Genomic DNA, 16,893 nt, shown 5'->3' on the forward strand with positions numbered 1-16,893 from the left:
AAGGAGAAAAAGTGGCATCCGTGGCTTCACTTGTGGAATGTTGAGTGCAGGTGCGCTTTTCGTTTTGCATCATTTTGAATGATTAAGTTTACAAATAAGTCGGCAGTTTTAATATCATATCATTTTCCTTATTGTTGTGTCTCTGTCTTGAGGGTATAGATAGAGGTAATGACGGTTCTATTTTTGAATTTGAACGAAAACACAAATAGATCATGGCGTCCTGCCTGGAAACAATAGGGCGTAACCTCTACGCGATAAAGTAGCCAATCCCATTCGAGTAGCCCGTCTCCTGCAGCCAATGACATTGCAGCGAGGTCTCGTCGCTTCGCCGTGACGCGTCAATTCTCATCTCCTGTTGCGCCGGCGGTCGCCAGCTTGTCTCGCGAGAACTGCATGCGCCATTTCAAGTCGAATAAGTTAAGTCGCGCCGAGCTGACGACGGTAGAGCGGACAAAGTCAACCGCGGACACGGTTTTCACCCATTTCGAAGAGCCGAGTGCCGAGGTAAAATGCTCCTACCTCGTCGCCTGGACTTTTCACCTCTCCTCGAACCGGGAATGTGTACCGAACGCGGACGAGAGACCCGTCGCTTGTTAGCACCGGAAGCTAACGGCTAACTCGTTGCGCCTCCGAGGCCTCGTGATAAATGAACTAGCAATATGGCCACGAGCTTGCTTGATACGCAACCGAGTGGCCGCTTCGAGTCGTGGGGAAGCCGTAGCCGTAAAGTCCGGTCAATTTTGTTTTGTTTGTTTCTTATTTCATCCAATGTTGTGCTCCGAAAGCGCGCCCGAGCCTCGACGAGATGCTAACGGGACATTCGCGTCTACCGTCGAGTCAGCCTCCAACCTTAACCCCTCAAAAAAGCACCTTAAGGACAGGGAAGGCAAGAAATGCATATATATATATATACACCCAAAATGATTCTGACGAGGTTGCTGGCTTGCTCCCACACAAATGTTGAACATTTCTCAGTTTGTAAATATCTTCTCATTCATTTGTATCAACTCGACAAGCTCACTAGATCGTCCGAGCTGGGAGTCCATCTATTGGATTTCAATTATTGTTGCACTGATACCATTAATTTTCCTAGCCTGGTGTCGTAAAAACGGTATCGGACGATGGCGACGATACTTTACTGCATTGTAAAAAACGAATGTGTAGTGCAGGCTCCCTCCCAATAGGCAAAGTTCTACTAAAGTCAAGGTAGTGGTGCATTTAGAGCAAACATCACCAAATACGGAGAAACCGCTTGTGGATTAGTCTTTCGCCTTTGGTCTCTGAATAAGTTTAACGAACGGATGTCATTTGTTTTTGCAGATCAGCGGTCAGATGGCGGACGACCTGGACATCGAGGCCATGCTGGAGGCCCCTTACAGGAAGGTGAGCAGCTTTTATTTTTGGGCTCTTCTCAAACACCGACCGCTTTGCTCAGAACTCCCGAACGCCAGCGCCTTGTCCGGCGCGGGCGTCAAACCCGGGGACCCGATCCGACCCCCTCCCCCCCTATCACCTCGGGTGGCCCGCGGAGGAACCACGTGAACCCGCTTCTCGGTCCTGGGACATGTGCCCGATCAAATCACGACTTGGGGAATCGTATATTTTCAGATGGAAATAGGCGCAAAAAGATCAGGCGGTCTCGCTGCGTGTTGCCAGTTGAAATGGACTTGATGTCTAGAAGTGTCGTGGGCAGGGAATGAGCTACAAACTTATATGGGGGCATAACTGTCTATGTCATGGGTGTTAGACTCGGGTTGGTTCCTGGGCCGCTTTAACGTCAACTTGATTTCACGTGGGCCGGACCATTTTAGATATAATATTTAGATTTTTTTATTTTATAAATGGATTAAACGAACTGGATTAAAAGCCATGAATATTCCGTTTTTATAGATCTAAAACAATGTTTATTTGAGCTTCTTTATATATTTTTAGATTTTACGAAATGCCTTTTGAACTAAAAACAGAAAAAATGGATTTAAAAAATTACAATTATTGATTAAAAGGGGGAAAATCAGGAAATTTAATATACATCTATACTCTTCATTTGAATTTGATCCTAAAACAGAAAGTCGGCACCCATCATTGACTTTCTTGGGCCACACAAAATGATGCGGCGGGCCAGATTTGGCCCTTGGGCCGCCACTTTGACACATGTGGTCTATGTGGATTATTACTTTTGAATGAGTTTATGGTCAAACAACATGTTTCCTACGTGGAGTTCAAGGTGTCAGGTTTTGGGCCCTGAGTTCGCGGAGAGGCGCTGTTGAAGCTGCGTCTTGTGTGGCAGCACAGAAGACCGTAGGCTGGTTTGAAGCTTTCTGTGTGGGCCATAATCGAGCATATTACCATCACTTGCTGCGGGCCAGCTAGGTGAGGGAGGGAGGGAAGTGGCTTTATAAGCATGTTTGATGTTAGAATAAACATGGTTTCGAAAAAGCGATGGCTAGCTAGCGATACCGTAGCGTCGGGGATTTGCGGGTGTAGCCGAAAGCAGCGTGTCGGCGGTTGAAGTTGTTGAAAAGGCTTTAGGCATGTGTTTTTGAGGTTTGACAAATGCTGCGGTTTTGCCCGAAGGAAAATAAAGTAGGTTTGCTTCGTCGTTGCTGGTTCTGAAGCTCGCTTCTCAACGAATCACCAAACGGGATGCGTGTCGTCGTCCGGCCGGGGTCTGAGTCGTCACCCGGGAGGACGGTAGACGGGCGCCGCGCTTTGTCGGCTCCCGGCGGTTCCTCTTTCCTCCTTAGTGCCCGTCAGACGGCCATAGTTTGTGGGCCCCCCACCCCAAGGACCCCGAAGGAGGCGGCCTTTGGCGGGGGTAGGTGGGCGGGGCGGAAGCAGCGGAAACGGCGGCTAAAAGGGACGCGGGCCGGGCGCGCTGGCGAGTTGACTTGACGCAAGACTCCTGTCTGCTGCAGGGCCCTTTGAGAGGCGTCCCGGCGAGGAAGAAGAGCCCCCGCTCGGCGGCCCGCCCGCCCTCCGCTCTGACCCCCCCTCCCCTCGGCACACGAACAAAGTCTGTTTCAATGTCACTCACTCGATCTCCATATTTTCTCTTGCCCTGCCTCCCCTTCCCCCGAATTCCCCCCCCCGATGTCGCGTCCGCCGCCTCACGCTCTTCTCTGTCGACCCCGCTAGGACGACAAGATCGCCAGTCCCAATGGGGGGGACGAACCGGCCAAGAGGTACCCGCCGCCACCACCGCCGTTGTCGTCACGCGCGTCTCGCCGGCGGAGTCGTTTCAAACGGATTGAATTTTCACCCGCGAGAAAGCCGTTCGTATCGGTGGCGGGCCCTGAGTTTTTTGTCGATGTCCCGCCAATGCCCTCCCACTTCAAATGCATCCGCTTCCAAATGAAAAGGGATTGTTTCTCCGGTCGAGGACATGATTGGAATGTCCTCGTTATGGCTCGGAGGGGAAGGCGGCCTCCCGCCAGTAGGGGCCGCCGATCCAAACGAGTGTATGCTCGTCGGCGTGCAATCTGTTTGAAGTGGGAGGGCCAGAATCTGGCAACCGGGGAAAACGCAAAAGATGTCCCCTGGGTCTCCTATCCGCCGCCCTCCATCGGGCCTTTGGTGACGGGGGCCCTCCGCGCCGTCCCGGCAGGAAGAAGCGGAGCCGCAGTCGCGAGCGCAAGCGCAGCAAGAGTCGCGAGAGGAAGCGCAGTCGCAGCCGCGAGCCCAAACGCAACCGCGAGAAGCGGCGCAGTCGCAGCCGAGAGCGCCGGCGGAGCCGCGAGAGGGGCGGACGCTACAGAGACTACCACAAGACGTGAGTCCCCGCCGGTCGGATCGGGTCGAGTCAAGCCGAGTTGGTGACCGCCTGACCTCCGTCGCCAGGCGCAAACGCTCCAGAAGCCCCGTGAGGAGAGAGAAAAGTCCTGTCCGCAGAGACAAGAGTCCCATCAGGAGGGAGAAAAGTCCTAACAAGTGAGACAATATTTTGCAAAAAGCTTTCAAAACAAAATGAATCATCTTGCATGATACGGCAGAGAAACAAAACAAAAGTTAGGTGTCCCCGCGGTGTCGTCTTGGTCTGGTTGACGTCATTTTGAAATCTGAACCCCACCCTCTGTCTCCCTCGTCTGGAAAAGACCACTGCTGGACAATTTGACCCCGGAGGAACGAGACGCCCGCACCGTCTTCTGCATGCAGCTGGCCGCCCGCATTCGTCCCCGAGACCTGGAGGACTTCTTCTCGGCCGTCGGCAAGGTAACGTTGGGGGCGGGCCAGGCGAGACTCCGCCCACGGCGAGACACCGTGGCCTCCTCCTCACGCTCCGGCGCTCGACAGGTTCGGGACGTGAGGATGATCTCGGACAGGAACTCGCGGCGCTCCAAGGGCATCGCCTACATCGAGTTCGTGGAGGCCAGTTCCGTGCCTCTCGCCATCGGACTGACGGGGCAAAGGCTGCTGGGAGTTCCCATCATCGTGCAGGCCTCGCAGGTAACGCAAGTCCGCCCGGGGATGAAGGGGATTTTCAACCGTTATGCGGCAATGGCGTCTACCGCCGACGAACCCGTTTAAAACCAACGCCACTTTCCCTTCGTCCAGGCCGAGAAGAACCGAGCGGCGGCGGCCGCCGCCGCGGCCAACAACCTCCAGAAGGGCTCATCCGGACCCATGAGGCTCTACATCGGCTCGCTGCACTTCAACATCACGGAGGAGATGCTGAGAGGAATCTTTGAGCCCTTCGGGCGGGTGAGTGGTCGGACGCGGTGGCGCGGAAGTCGGCGGGGGGTGGGCTGACGCCGTGCGCCGCCCCCAGATCGACGGCATCCAGCTGATGATGGACAGCGAGACGGGTCGCTCCAAGGGGTACGGCTTCATCACGGTGAGTCCCGGGCGGTTCAGCGCTTTGGTTGGGGCATTTCGAGTCGGCCCCGACCGACAATGCGACGACGCTCTCAGTTCTCAGACGCCGAGTGCGCCAAGAAAGCGTTGGAGCAGCTGAACGGCTTCGAGCTGGCCGGTCGGCCCATGAAAGTGGGCCACGTGACGGAGCGCAGCGACGGCTCGGCCGCCGCCTCCCTGCTGGACAGCGACGAACTGGAGCGCACCGGCATCGACCTGGGCACCACCGGCCGCCTGCAGCTCATGGCCCGCCTGGCCGAAGGTGGGTGGCGTTGCGTTTTGAGTTTTTTTTCCCCCTTTTCTGCCCATCCGAGACTAGCCGTGGGTCCACAAACTGACAGCGACGCACGCCGCTTAGTTTTTTTCCTTCTTTTTGCCGCTCTCCAAAGGGACGGGCCTGCAGATCCCCCCGGCTGCCCAGCAAGCCCTGCAGATGAGCGGCGCCATCGCCATCGGCGCCATGGCCGCCGTCTCAGGTGAGACCCCGCCCCTTGCCATCCCCAAACCCCCCCCACGGCTAACCACCCGGCTCCGCAGCTGCCATGAACCCGTCGGCCAACCTCAACATGAACCCGCCGGCGCTCAACCTTCCTTCTCAGCCGTTGGCCACGCACTGCTTCCAGCTCTCCAACATGTTCAACCCCAGCAGGTGCGCAAGTGGACTGTTTTTAATGCCGCAAAATTGTTTGTTTGAATGATTATTTTTGCGCCACCGGGCAGTGAGGATCAATCAGGCTGGGAGGTGGACATCCAGCATGACGTCATCGAGGAGTGCAACAAACACGGCGGCGTGGTGCACATCTACGTGGACAAGAACTCGGCGGAGGTACGTGAATGCATGCGTGCGAACCCGTGTGCGGTCGATTGGTCGCCGGTCTTTTGGTCGCCCCGACCGCGACAACGGGCAACCAAAAGACCAGTGACAAAACAAGGTAAAACAAGACGGTGTACGCATCAATTAATGCCAACAATGGCCATGAGCAGTTTCACTGAGCCGACATGTGAGTGTAGAAGAGTTTGTATGTACGTGCGCTGTCCCTTTAAGAAGCGACGTCAGTTCAGTCAGGGTCTTAACAAGTTCTCCAACAAAAAACAATGAAAGTCCGGGAAATTTGGAGCTTTTCTTTAGCCTAATAATTACTAGGGCATTAAGTATGACTAAATATAGTTTGTATTTAGGGAATTTGAGCAACGATTTAAGTGGTAATTATCACTTAACCTTCCGGGCGACCAATCGACCGTGTACCGTGCGAACCAACGAGCTCCGCGCTTTTGACACTGGACCTTCTCTCTCCCTCCCACCAGGGCAACGTCTACGTCAAGTGTCCGTCCATCCCCGCCGCCATGGCGGCCGTCAGCGCTCTTCACGGACGATACTTTGGCGGTGAGTTTGCGCCCGCCTTTTCCATGAAAATGCTCCAAAACGAATGGGGCTCAGCGAACGAGCCTTTGTTATAATATATTCATTGTTGAACGTCAGGCATAAAGTAACATTGACAGTTGTAAAAAAAAAAAAAAAAAAAAAAAAAAAATATAATAAAAAATCAATAATACATCCCCCCGGAAGTGAGGGACTTTTCTTAAAGCGGAATGTGTATTTCCTAGGCAAAATGATCAAGGCGGCGTACGTCCCGCTTCCCGCCTACCACAACTTGTTCCCGGACGCCGCCACGGCGACGCAGCTGTTGGCCCCGCCCCCTCGCCGATGACTCGGAAGCCTCGACGCCGGAGGTCGACCGGGCGGGCGGTAGCCGTTGGACGAATGAGCCGGCTCCGTCTGCCCCGCCCCCTTTGTCAGAACACAAATCGGTCTTGTTTTTCTAATCGAATCCTTCATTAAACTTTATTTTCAAGTCACCAAGCGCAAGCGTGGCTCTTCCTTGGGAACGTATCCGCCAATCTGGATTTGCCGTACCGCGAAAATGCAACGGGTAATCTTAACGAATTTCACGCGCAAGATATTTATTCAATTTTCTTAAGGGTACGGTTAAAACGCAGTGTGGATGGAGTATAAGAGTAGCTAGAGATGTCCTCTGCTAAAAGCCACCGACTTTGTCTGGAACCGAGAAAGCTTGATTTTTGGAATCAACTCAAAAATAATAAATGTCACTTGAACCAAGCGCACCGACCGGTAGGACTTTTAAACTTCATATTGGTGGAGTAGTAACTAGGTCGTTTTGATTTGGAGAGGTCCTCTATTCATGTTGAGCAATCTTGGCCAGAAATCATGATTTACAGCATGAAAAAAATGAGTTTGAGTTTGATTTATTTCATAAAGGGACTAGTTGTGTTTTTTTAGTGTGGTTTAGGGTTAGCTCCAAGTCAAGTGCCATGGCTTAACCGCAGTTCCTTACAAGTATTGGACGAATATGCGCAGAATTACACCGTCAAGGTCACCCGTTACCCAGTGCTCACCACGGGGCCACTCCCTTAATTGCTGTTCTTTATATCTATTGACATTTAACGACACTAAAACGGTATGACTAGTACGTACTACTAGTGTCGCTTCAAAATGTCATATTGCCGTTTCCCGGTGCACCTGAACGCCTCAGCGCCTATGCGTGCCGCGTGCAAAGAAAACGAATGGGAGGAAAAAAACAACCGAAAGCCTAGCTAAATAACAGTTTCCCTCAAAGCTCACCTTCGCCTCGGCTTCTGTTCGGGCCCGCTATTGGCTCGGTTCGGTTCGCTTCCGCACTCGAAGAGCTAGGTGAGTTCTCGCTCCGGGTTCAGTGTGCCCTCCCACCACTACCACGAACGCGGTTCTTCCGTCGCGACGAAAGCTAGCTCGGCTAGCACGCTAGCAGGCTAACCGGCCCGCCCACCGCACCGCACCGCGAAGAGGACGGCTGGCCGGAGCGAGGCTCTCCTCTTTGGGGTGGAGTGGAGCCGTCCGGGACGCTTGACCGCTCGAGCCCCTTCCTCGGGCTTGGTGGTCTGGTATAGGGGCGCTCCGCCTCTTCGAACCACGACAGCTCTCGTTGCCGCTTTCGCGTTCCGTTATTTCACGTTAATTGGATTTCCCCGCAATCGCAAACGAGCAGCAAAACCACCAAAACAGGGAAGCCTTAGACTTAGAGCAATTTCTGCCTATTGGAAAAGTACCGTAACTCAGCAAATATTTGTTTCCCCAAAGTTGAATTCTCTGGATGCCATTAAGGATGCTAGATGTCCAATTTTATTGGAACTGGGAGGGCAACTGCATATTGAAATCTACTGCCAGGAACCCAGAGATGGCTTTTCCTTGTCTATTTGTGCCCCCTGGCATTAAAACCTGCCAAAGTAGGCGCAAAACCCAAACCCATGGAAAACTGAGAGCGGGCAAATCCCCCAAATCGTACAGACCGCCGCCCCATCAGTGACTTTTGCTCGCTTCCATGATGCAAACACGGCTATAATGTCACAGTCCTACTTTTGGTGGTTTGTCTTTGATACGTCATGACGTATAAGACCGATGTGTCCCTAGATGATGTCACGCTTGTTTATGAGCGCTCGCGATGCTCGCCTTCTTGTCTGTGATGAGCGTGTTTGCTCTTGCGGGGGGCGAACGGACCGACCCACCCAAGAACCGACCCACCGACCGGAAGAAGGACGGACCGCGCGTCAGAGGAGGACATGAGCGGCGCCGAGTGCTTCGGCTGCGGCCGAGCCGGTCACTGGATCAAAAACTGCCCTGACGCGACCAGGGGTCAACGAGGGAGGGGAAGAGCCAGGCCCAAAGGTGACACACCGCCGCCGCCCTCGCCGTTTCCGGCGCCTCCGTGACCGGCCTGTCGTCTCGACAGACACCTTCTGCTACCGATGCGGCGAGCGAGGGCACGTGGCCCGAGACTGCGAAAGGACGGAAGACGGTGAGTTTGCACGAGCATTTTGGGATGGGGGAGTGGCCAAAAAAAACGATGGCTGGCGCCCCCTGCAAACTTAATTTAATTGGGGGCACTGCTAGGTCTCTTCATATTTATTTTCTTGTCAAAATGATGCCCAACAGTCCGTGAATATTAGGGGAAAAACTGGATTTACAGTGTTACCTTGACATACGATCTTAATCGGTTCCGGGACTGAGATCGTATGTCGAGCTTTTCGTAACTCGAGCGGACGTTTCCCATTGAAATGAACTAAAAACCAATGAATTGGTTCCAATCCTCTGAAAAAACGCCAAAAACAGGATATTGGATTGGAAAAAATGTTTTATTTCTTCTAATTCGCCATCTATTGTCTTTTCGTCGTCGGTCTTTTGGTCGCCCGTTGTCGCGGTCGGGGCAACCAAAAGACCACGACCAAAAGACTGCGACCAACAGACCGTCGACCAAAAGACGGGCGACCAATCGACCGCACACGGAAACTTGTCTGAATAAATCGTTCGGTGCTCGTAGATATCTGTTTAGACGAAAGAGATTTGGCATAAAAAGACCTCTCATGTCATGGCCACCTGGCTTGGTCACATCTCGAAATTTTAATCATATCGTAGGCGAAATATTCGATCCAAATTTTTGTCATACCACAAGCTGATCGTAGGTCGAGGTACCACTGTATTTCCATTATTGTTTGGGAATTCGAGTCGGGGGGACTGGCAACGACCGGCCGGCACCGTCTCCGGTCGCGTAGCGGGAGTGTTTCTTTGGCCACGCCCGCGCTCCTGGCCCAGATGGTTTTGGTGTGCTTTTGCCTTCAGCCTGTTACAACTGCGGGCAAGCCGGTCACATCTCGCGGGAGTGCCCCGAGCCCAAGAAGGAGCGCCAGCCCCTGTGCTACAACTGCGGCAAGGCGGGTCACGTGGCCCGGGAGTGCCAGCACGCCCACGAGCAAAAGTGCTATTCCTGCGGCGGCTCGGGCCACATCCAGAAGGGCTGCCACAAGGTCAAATGCTACAGGTCAGACGCGGAAAAGGGGAAAAATGCAGTTTGCTAGCGCCGTTCCGTCAACGCCGCTCCATCAACGCCGGGCCTTCCTGTTTCGTCAGGTGCGGCGAGCTGGGTCACGTGGCCATGCACTGCAAGCAAGCGTCCCAGCTCAGCTGCTACAACTGCGGCAAGGCGGGACACCTGGCCAAGGAGTGCGGCGAGGACGAGCGGGAGGCCTAGCGACGCCGGGGTCGTTGTTGTACATTGTAAATGAAAAAATCCTTTTCTACCTTTGCAAAGGTGCTTTTTCTTGCTGCCAAAAAAAACAAAAAACTATCCTTTTTCATGTTCCGGCAGAAGTTGGACAAATGTTATTTTTGTACAATATGTATCATGGTTGCAAAATGTCATTTGTTTAGTGAAGGTGACAATAAAGCGGAGTGAAAACTTGAAAACTGGAGTGGATTGATGTATTTATCGTATTTTTTCTTCCTCATTACTGTTGCCTTATTGGTTTCATCTTGTGATTTTAACGTCAACCTGCCCATGGCGCTAAAGAAGGAAGCTATATTCTTAGATATTGGCATGTATATAGTATGTTGATTCATATGTATTGATTGTTCCCCACTTTATGAACCGTGATTTGCGCTTCCACTTCCCTCCGGTAGGTGGCAACCGTTTGATTGGACAAGCCGGAAGTCGTCCGCCCTTGTTGACTGTTTCCTGTGTTTTCGGCGTGTGTCTTCAGCCACAAAAACATCATTTGTTTCATCTTGGCTTCAAGGTTTAAAAGTCTGCGGCGGCAATGGTAAGCACTTTTTTTCCATCTCCCCCCGACGTACATAAAAATCTAACTAACTCGCTAGCCTTACTTTTCATGACGAACGACTAGCATAGAAAAAGTTAGCTAACTCGCTAGCACAGTTCTCGCCTGCTTTTTAGCTAGGTCTTGCTTTACTTGTTCGCGAAAGCCGCCCACAAACAAAAAGTTCTTTTTCAACACGACCACTTTTGCACTTGCAATCCAAAGTATATTTTGGGCTTAAAAACCATGCGTCAAGCGCGGGGGACCGACTCATTGTGGTGGACTGTTTCGCCGATAGGCATCATGAAGGATGTTGTTCTGGGACGAGCTTTCCGTAAACAGTTATTAGCTATTTATTCGTCAACAAATCTCGAGCTTAAGTTGACGCTTTTTCATCTTTTGTGTCTTTGCGCAGGCTCGAAACGCCGAGAAGGCCATGTGAGTATTTTTGCATGCGCAAACAAGCAGGTGGCGAAAGAAAAACCCTCAAACGGACCCCCTTTTCTCTTCCCCCGTTTCAGGACGGCCTTGGCTCGCTTTCGTCAAGCTCAGCTGGACGAAGGGAAAGTCAAGGTGAGGGATGACCTCGACGGCGCTTTAGGAAATCGCTGTAAAGTGCCGTCAAAATGCTTATTTACCCGGTAACCTATTATTTGACATTGAGTGAATAGGAGATTTTCTAAACCATTCAACCAATCTTATTGAAATTTGATGTGTTATTGCCAATTGATAGATTTTAACATTAGGTGAATAGGGATTTAATGACTATTATTTAGGCAGTGGCTACATTGGCCGTAGTTTCTTACTATTTACCCCACACAGAATTCTTACCGGCTAAATAGCCATATGGGGCCATATAGGCTATTTGACTGGTTACCGGCTAAGGAGCCACTGCCTTTTTTTTCTCGGGGCGGCGAGTTGAAAACACGCCTTTTCTTCTTTTGGTCCACCTGCGACCGGACAGGAGCGTCGACCGTACCTGGCCTCCGAGTGCAGCGATCTCCCCAAGGCGGAAAAGTGGCGCAGACAGGTGGCGCGCCGATCGAAAGCCGCCGGCGCTCGAGCCGGCGGGCGCCTTCTTAAAATGGCGCGTCTGGTGTTGCGTTTCAGATCATCAGTGAGGTCTCCAAAAAAGTGGCCCAGATCCAAAACGGTGAGTGGAACGCCCGGATCGTCGCCGGCCCGGCGCTCTCTCTCTCGCCGCTGGGTCCGCTGATCGCCCGCTCTCGCCGCCCGGGCAGCCGGTCTGGGCGAGTTCAGGATCCGGGACCTGAACGACGAGATCAACAAGCTGCTGAGGGAAAAGCGTCATTGGGAGTTCCGCATCCGGGAGCTGGGAGGCTACGACTACAAGCGCTACGGCCCCCGCGTGCTGGACCGCGAGGGCCGCGAGGTGCCCGGCAACCGGGGATACAAGTACTTCGGGGCCGCCAGGGACCTGCCCGGGGTCCGAGAACTCTTTGAGCAAGAACGTAAGTACCCCGCCGCGGCACGGCGCTCGCTCTGGGCCGAGAGGCAAAGTATTCCGGCGGACGTACGCCCTAACTAACGAGCTCGTGGCGGCCACAGCGGCGCCGGACATGCGCAAGACTCGCGGCGAGCTGATGAAGGACGTGGACGCCGAGTATTACGGGTACCGGGACGAAGACGACGGCGTCCTGGTTCCGCTGGAGATGCGCCACGAGAAGCGAGGTGGAGACCGACCGGCACGTCGGCCGATAGCTAACATTCCACGCGACTGACGGCGCCATCTTTCCTTCCGCGCAGCCGTTGCGGAGGCCATTCAAAAGTGGCGGGCGGACGGCGGGTGCCCGCCTTCGGAGAAAGAGGACGAGCCCAGCATCTACTCGGCGGTGGCACTGGAGGTGAGGTAGCCGGCGTGAACGCCGGGGCGAACCGACTTGGCGCTCCGACTCCACGGGCTCCCTGACCGGCATATTTTTTGGGGGCGCGTCCGCAGCCCGACGAGGAGCCGGCGCTGGACGAAGACGACCCGGAGCAAGGCGACGTGGCCTTCTTCGCCCACGTTCCCGTCCCCTCGCAGAAAGAGGTGACCGCGCTCACCGCCAATGACGCGAAGCCTTTGTCCGCTCGGCGCCGCCAATCCATCAGCGGATCGATGACACTTGCCAGATGCAAATCTATGTGTTGTGTGTGTGTGTGTGGGGCTCGGTCAGGTGGAAGAAGCACTGGTGCGGCGCAAGAAGATGGAGTTGTTGGAACGCTACGCCAGCGAAAGTCTGCAGGAGCAGAGCCGTCAAGCCCGGACGCTGCTGGGACTGTGACGGACGGACGGATGGAAATGGCCCGCCATCTACCACTTTTCTTTGTATTATTTTCCTAATAAATCCACGTGGCTCTCCCACGAGCAGTCAGGTGCCTTACTAAATTCTTTACGGGGTCCCGGCGGACGCCACTGCGCCAATTTGCGCCCTGGGTCACGCGTCTCCCGCGCCGGAGTGGCGTCGCGTGACGGACGACTTAACGTGTCTCAGCTGCTTCCAATCAGTCGGACGCACAAGCGGCCTTTTGTCGCATCTTTTGGCCCGCCAGGGTAAGTTACGGGTCGGGGTGAAGTCTAAACCCAAGCCGCCACCCTATGTCACTCCCAGACTGGCGTCCTATCCGTGTTGTCATCCTGAAAAACGTTCCAACCGTTAGGAATCCCTACAAAATGGGGCAAGCGTACGCTTTTTGCCAACGCTCCCGCTTCAAATGGATGGGATGGCTCTTTGCAATGTCAATGAACGCCCCCTGCCCCCGTTTTCTTGGTCTCAGACTCTGGTGATTTGTGGCCCCGCCCCCTGTCTCGACGTCACACCGCCACTCTTCTAATAGGAGCATCGAACGGACGGGCCGACGGCTCGTCATGTGGACGTCGCAGATCCGCCGCGCGCTCCGGAGCGCCGCCAACGCGCAGGTGAGTCGATCGCTCCACTAGTTGGCGCGCGCGCGTGCGTGCGTCACCGCGGGAGCGAGACTGACGACGTCACGTTGACGTCGAACAGAGCCGTGGCGGCGGCAGCGGCTCCGGCTCGGTCGGCATCCTCCTGGACGTGGATGGCGTGGTGTTGCGTGGCGGCTCGGTGATCCCGGCGGCGCGACGCGCCTTCGGCAAGCTGCTAGACGAGCGCCGACGCTTCCGCTTCCCGGTGGTCTTCGTCACCAACGCCGGAAGTTGTCAGGCTCGCCAAAAAGCCGCGCAACTCTCGGCGATGCTCGACGTCCACGTGCGTAAAATTAAAAAACAATTAAAACAGCACCTTCTGCTGGCTCAATGGTGCTAGTGTCGCGTGAAACATAGTCCTAACGGTTCGGATGGAATGTTTTGTTCTCGTATTGCAGATCAGTCCGGCCCAGGTGGTCTTATCCTACAGCCCGCTGAAAATGTTGACCGGCTTCCACGACAAGTGCGTTCTGGTTTCCGGTCAAGGCCCCGTCACGGACATCGCCCGCACGTATCCTTGACAACTTGTCCGTCCGATCCGGACTTCCCCGGCCGGCGTGGTGTCAGTCTGTCCTTGACGGCGTCCGTAGTTTGGGCTTCAAAAAGGTGGTGAGCGTGGAGCAGCTGAGAGAACAGCATCCTCTGCTCGACATGGTCGACCACGACAGGACGCCAGCGACGACCGTGAGTGACCTCGTCTGAAACTATCAAGTACAAATAGTCAAAAAGTCCAAGCGAGCACGTTGACGAAATGTTTTGGTCTCCGTCTTTCAGTCGACGGCGCCACCGCAGGCGTTTTCCCAAATTGAAGGTAAAAGCACGGACGGGAATAAGTCGGCGGCAAAGAGTGAGGAGGCAACCTCGTTTTAGCCGTGCTGCTGTTGGGTGAGCCGGTGCGCTGGGAGACCAACCTGCAGCTGCTGGTGGACGTCCTGCTGACGGACGGACGTCCGTCCTCCGCTTACAGCCGCCCGCCGGCGCGGGCCCAGCTGCCCGTCATCGCCTGCAACGTCGACCTGCTGTGGATGGCCGAGGCGCCCTCGCCACGGTACTGAAACGCTTCCTTCCTTCCTCCCATCAGCTGTCACGCTCTTTAACAAAACAAATGGCTGAGTGTTAAGACCTACCGTATGCATGCATGTGCATTTATGTGTATGTATGTATATATGTGCTAATGTGTGTATGTATATGTATGGGTGTATGTACACATATGTGTATGTATGTATGTATATATATATATATATATATATATATATATATATATATATATATATATATATATATATATATATATATATATATATATATGTATATATGTATATGTGTATATGTATATGTATGTATATATATATATGTGTATATGTATGTATATATATATATATGTATATATATGTATGTGTATATATATATATATGTATGTATATATATATATATATATATGTATGTATATATATATATGTGTGTATATATATATATATGTGTATATGTGTATTTATATATATATATATATATGTACGTGTGTACGTGTACACGTGTGTATATATATATATATATATATATATTCACATATATATATATACATATATATATATATATATATATATATATATATATATATATATATATATATATATATATATATATATATATATATATATATATATATATATATATATATATATACACATATATACATATATATACACATATATATATACATATATATACATGTATACACATATATAAACATATATATATATATATATATATATATATATATTTCAGCAACACTTATTTATTCTTGTATTTATTTATTAACTTACTTATGACCTATCTATCTATGTCTAAAATGCCTTTCCTATTCCTGCATCCTCACCCCCTTGCTACTGTGACAACGCAATTTCCCGAATACAGGATGAATAAAAGTTATCCAATCCAATTCCCGACGGGATTTTTTTTCCGGGCTCAGCTTCGGCCACGGCATGTTCCTGCTGTGCTTGGAGTCGGCCTACAAGAAGTTGACGGGCCGCGACTTGACCTACGAGGCGCTGCTGGGGAAACCCAACCTGCTGACCTACCAGTACGCCGAACACGCGCTGGCCCTGCAGAACCGCAACCGGCGAGTGGGGACCATCTACGCCGTGGGGTGAGACGACGTCCGTTCGCCCTTCCCCCGACCGCCAAACTTCCCATTTTGGCCCCTCCCCGCCTCTCTCAGCGACAACCCCATGACGGACGTGTACGGCGCCAACCTTTTCGATCGCTACCTGGCTCGGCGATGCGGGGCGGCGCCCCCCCGGCCCGCGGGTGGCCCGGAGACGTCGGTGTCCGCCGCTCGCTGCCGCTCCGTCCTGGTAGGCCGCCGCCCGCCCGTTCCTGCCGGTTACTCGTCTTTAATACGCCCCGAAAAGTTGGCTATCGTTGAAATGTGTCACTTGGGAGTTAAGGGTTAATTCGGAAAGGTCACAGAGGTCGGAGAAGAGATTTTGTTCATGGAGTCAAAGGCCGGAGGAAACATTTGTCGTCCTTCTTTTACGCCGACACCCACCAGGTGTGCACCGGCGTGTACGAGGCGCCGTCTGCGTCCGCCGGGGAGAGCGCCTTCCTGCACGGCCACCGCGACATTTGCGGCGAGGAGGTGGGTCTGGCCAAACCCGACTACGTGCTGGACGACGTGGAGGCCGCCGTCGACCTGCTGCTCCGTCACCACCTCTGACGGCGCCGGCCTATGGCAAGTAAACGCCAATCGATTCAAATGAGGATCCAACCGTGGTGGCCAGAATTCCTTCCACTGGACGTCTAATCTCATCTTTGGTGCTTTTATTTCAAGTTGACCAGAACTTTTTCCCAGAGTTCAATACGTAACATCACTAAAAAAGTCATATTTGAGCAAAACAAAGTTGTAAAATATGACCATTTTATTTTGTCAAAACTCAAACTCTTGAGCTGTTAATGCTGTTTACCATTCATGCTATTGTTTGCAAAGAGTATTGGCAATCTTTATGCTATTTGTATGTATACCTTTTAAAATACCAATACAACTAACAAGTGAATGTTATTGTACTGCATTACGATTCGATATAAGAATTTGAAATGTGACTATTTTAATGTGTTTAATGGATTAGACGTCGTTGGAGCACAATTAGGATTAAAAAATAAATAAATTCTTTTTGACATTGATTGTCTGATTTATATTAAATTCGTTAGCCTTCCGCTAGAGTGGACCATTGTAATATTACAACCAGATTGTCTTGTTCCTGAGTAGTATCCGTACATGGTTCGCATTTCCATTAAAAAAGACACATTAAATAAGTCATCGTATGTACAGGGATCGAGGATGCAAAAGTGCAACGTGTCTTTAAAAACGTTAACATGAAATATCTCTATAAAAAATAATGTCATGTTTTCCATGGAATTCCACTTTCGTTTGAATTTGTATTGAGACGGGG

At 52.1% G+C, this 16,893-nt stretch overlaps 4 protein-coding genes across 5 annotated transcripts; all 4 read left to right on the forward strand.

The window, feature by feature from the left end:
- Nucleotides 1–342: 342 nt before the first annotated feature.
- LOC144075960 (RNA-binding protein 39-like) lies at nt 343–6,708 on the forward strand. 2 transcript variants are annotated; one of them, XM_077603432.1, is made up of 16 exons: nt 421–504; nt 1,321–1,383; nt 2,916–3,013; nt 3,136–3,182; nt 3,605–3,769; nt 3,838–3,927; nt 4,092–4,209; nt 4,291–4,443; nt 4,552–4,698; nt 4,766–4,831; nt 4,909–5,113; nt 5,241–5,327; nt 5,389–5,500; nt 5,572–5,677; nt 6,157–6,235; nt 6,457–6,708. In XM_077603432.1, the coding sequence occupies exons 7-16, from the start codon at nt 4,147–4,149 to the stop codon at nt 6,558–6,560; spliced, it is 1,122 nt and encodes a 373-aa protein (XP_077459558.1). In that variant the 5' UTR covers nt 421–504; nt 1,321–1,383; nt 2,916–3,013; nt 3,136–3,182; nt 3,605–3,769; nt 3,838–3,927; nt 4,092–4,146; the 3' UTR covers nt 6,561–6,708. The 2 variants fall into 2 exon arrangements, with proteins under 2 accessions (XP_077459557.1, XP_077459558.1); XM_077603431.1 differs by lacking the exon at nt 2,916–3,013 and having other exon boundaries at nt 343–504.
- Nucleotides 6,709–7,391: 683 nt separating this feature from the next.
- Nucleotides 7,392–10,147, forward strand: cnbpb (CCHC-type zinc finger, nucleic acid binding protein b). The gene is made up of 5 exons (XM_077603443.1): nt 7,392–7,561; nt 8,418–8,572; nt 8,637–8,702; nt 9,524–9,722; nt 9,812–10,147. The coding sequence occupies exons 2-5, from the start codon at nt 8,467–8,469 to the stop codon at nt 9,930–9,932; spliced, it is 492 nt and encodes a 163-aa protein (XP_077459569.1). The 5' UTR covers nt 7,392–7,561; nt 8,418–8,466; the 3' UTR covers nt 9,933–10,147.
- A 214-nt stretch (nt 10,148–10,361) lies between these two features.
- Nucleotides 10,362–12,872, forward strand: isy1 (ISY1 spliceosome associated protein). The gene is made up of 10 exons (XM_077601913.1): nt 10,362–10,500; nt 10,913–10,935; nt 11,019–11,070; nt 11,462–11,527; nt 11,608–11,650; nt 11,739–11,969; nt 12,067–12,189; nt 12,265–12,362; nt 12,458–12,547; nt 12,675–12,872. The coding sequence occupies exons 1-10, from the start codon at nt 10,498–10,500 to the stop codon at nt 12,780–12,782; spliced, it is 837 nt and encodes a 278-aa protein (XP_077458039.1). The 5' UTR covers nt 10,362–10,497; the 3' UTR covers nt 12,783–12,872.
- A 150-nt stretch (nt 12,873–13,022) lies between these two features.
- Nucleotides 13,023–16,497, forward strand: LOC144075133 (haloacid dehalogenase-like hydrolase domain-containing 5). Its single transcript, XM_077601909.1, has 9 exons — nt 13,023–13,417; nt 13,506–13,727; nt 13,843–13,955; nt 14,035–14,128; nt 14,219–14,255; nt 14,315–14,492; nt 15,359–15,590; nt 15,663–15,798; nt 15,996–16,497. The coding sequence occupies exons 1-9, from the start codon at nt 13,367–13,369 to the stop codon at nt 16,181–16,183; spliced, it is 1,251 nt and encodes a 416-aa protein (XP_077458035.1). The 5' UTR covers nt 13,023–13,366; the 3' UTR covers nt 16,184–16,497.
- Nucleotides 16,498–16,893: the final 396 nt, after the last annotated feature.

This window comes from Stigmatopora argus, chromosome 6 (assembly GCF_051989625.1).
Source record: "Stigmatopora argus isolate UIUO_Sarg chromosome 6, RoL_Sarg_1.0, whole genome shotgun sequence".
In the NCBI taxonomy this organism is placed as follows: Eukaryota; Metazoa; Chordata; class Actinopteri; order Syngnathiformes; family Syngnathidae; genus Stigmatopora; species Stigmatopora argus.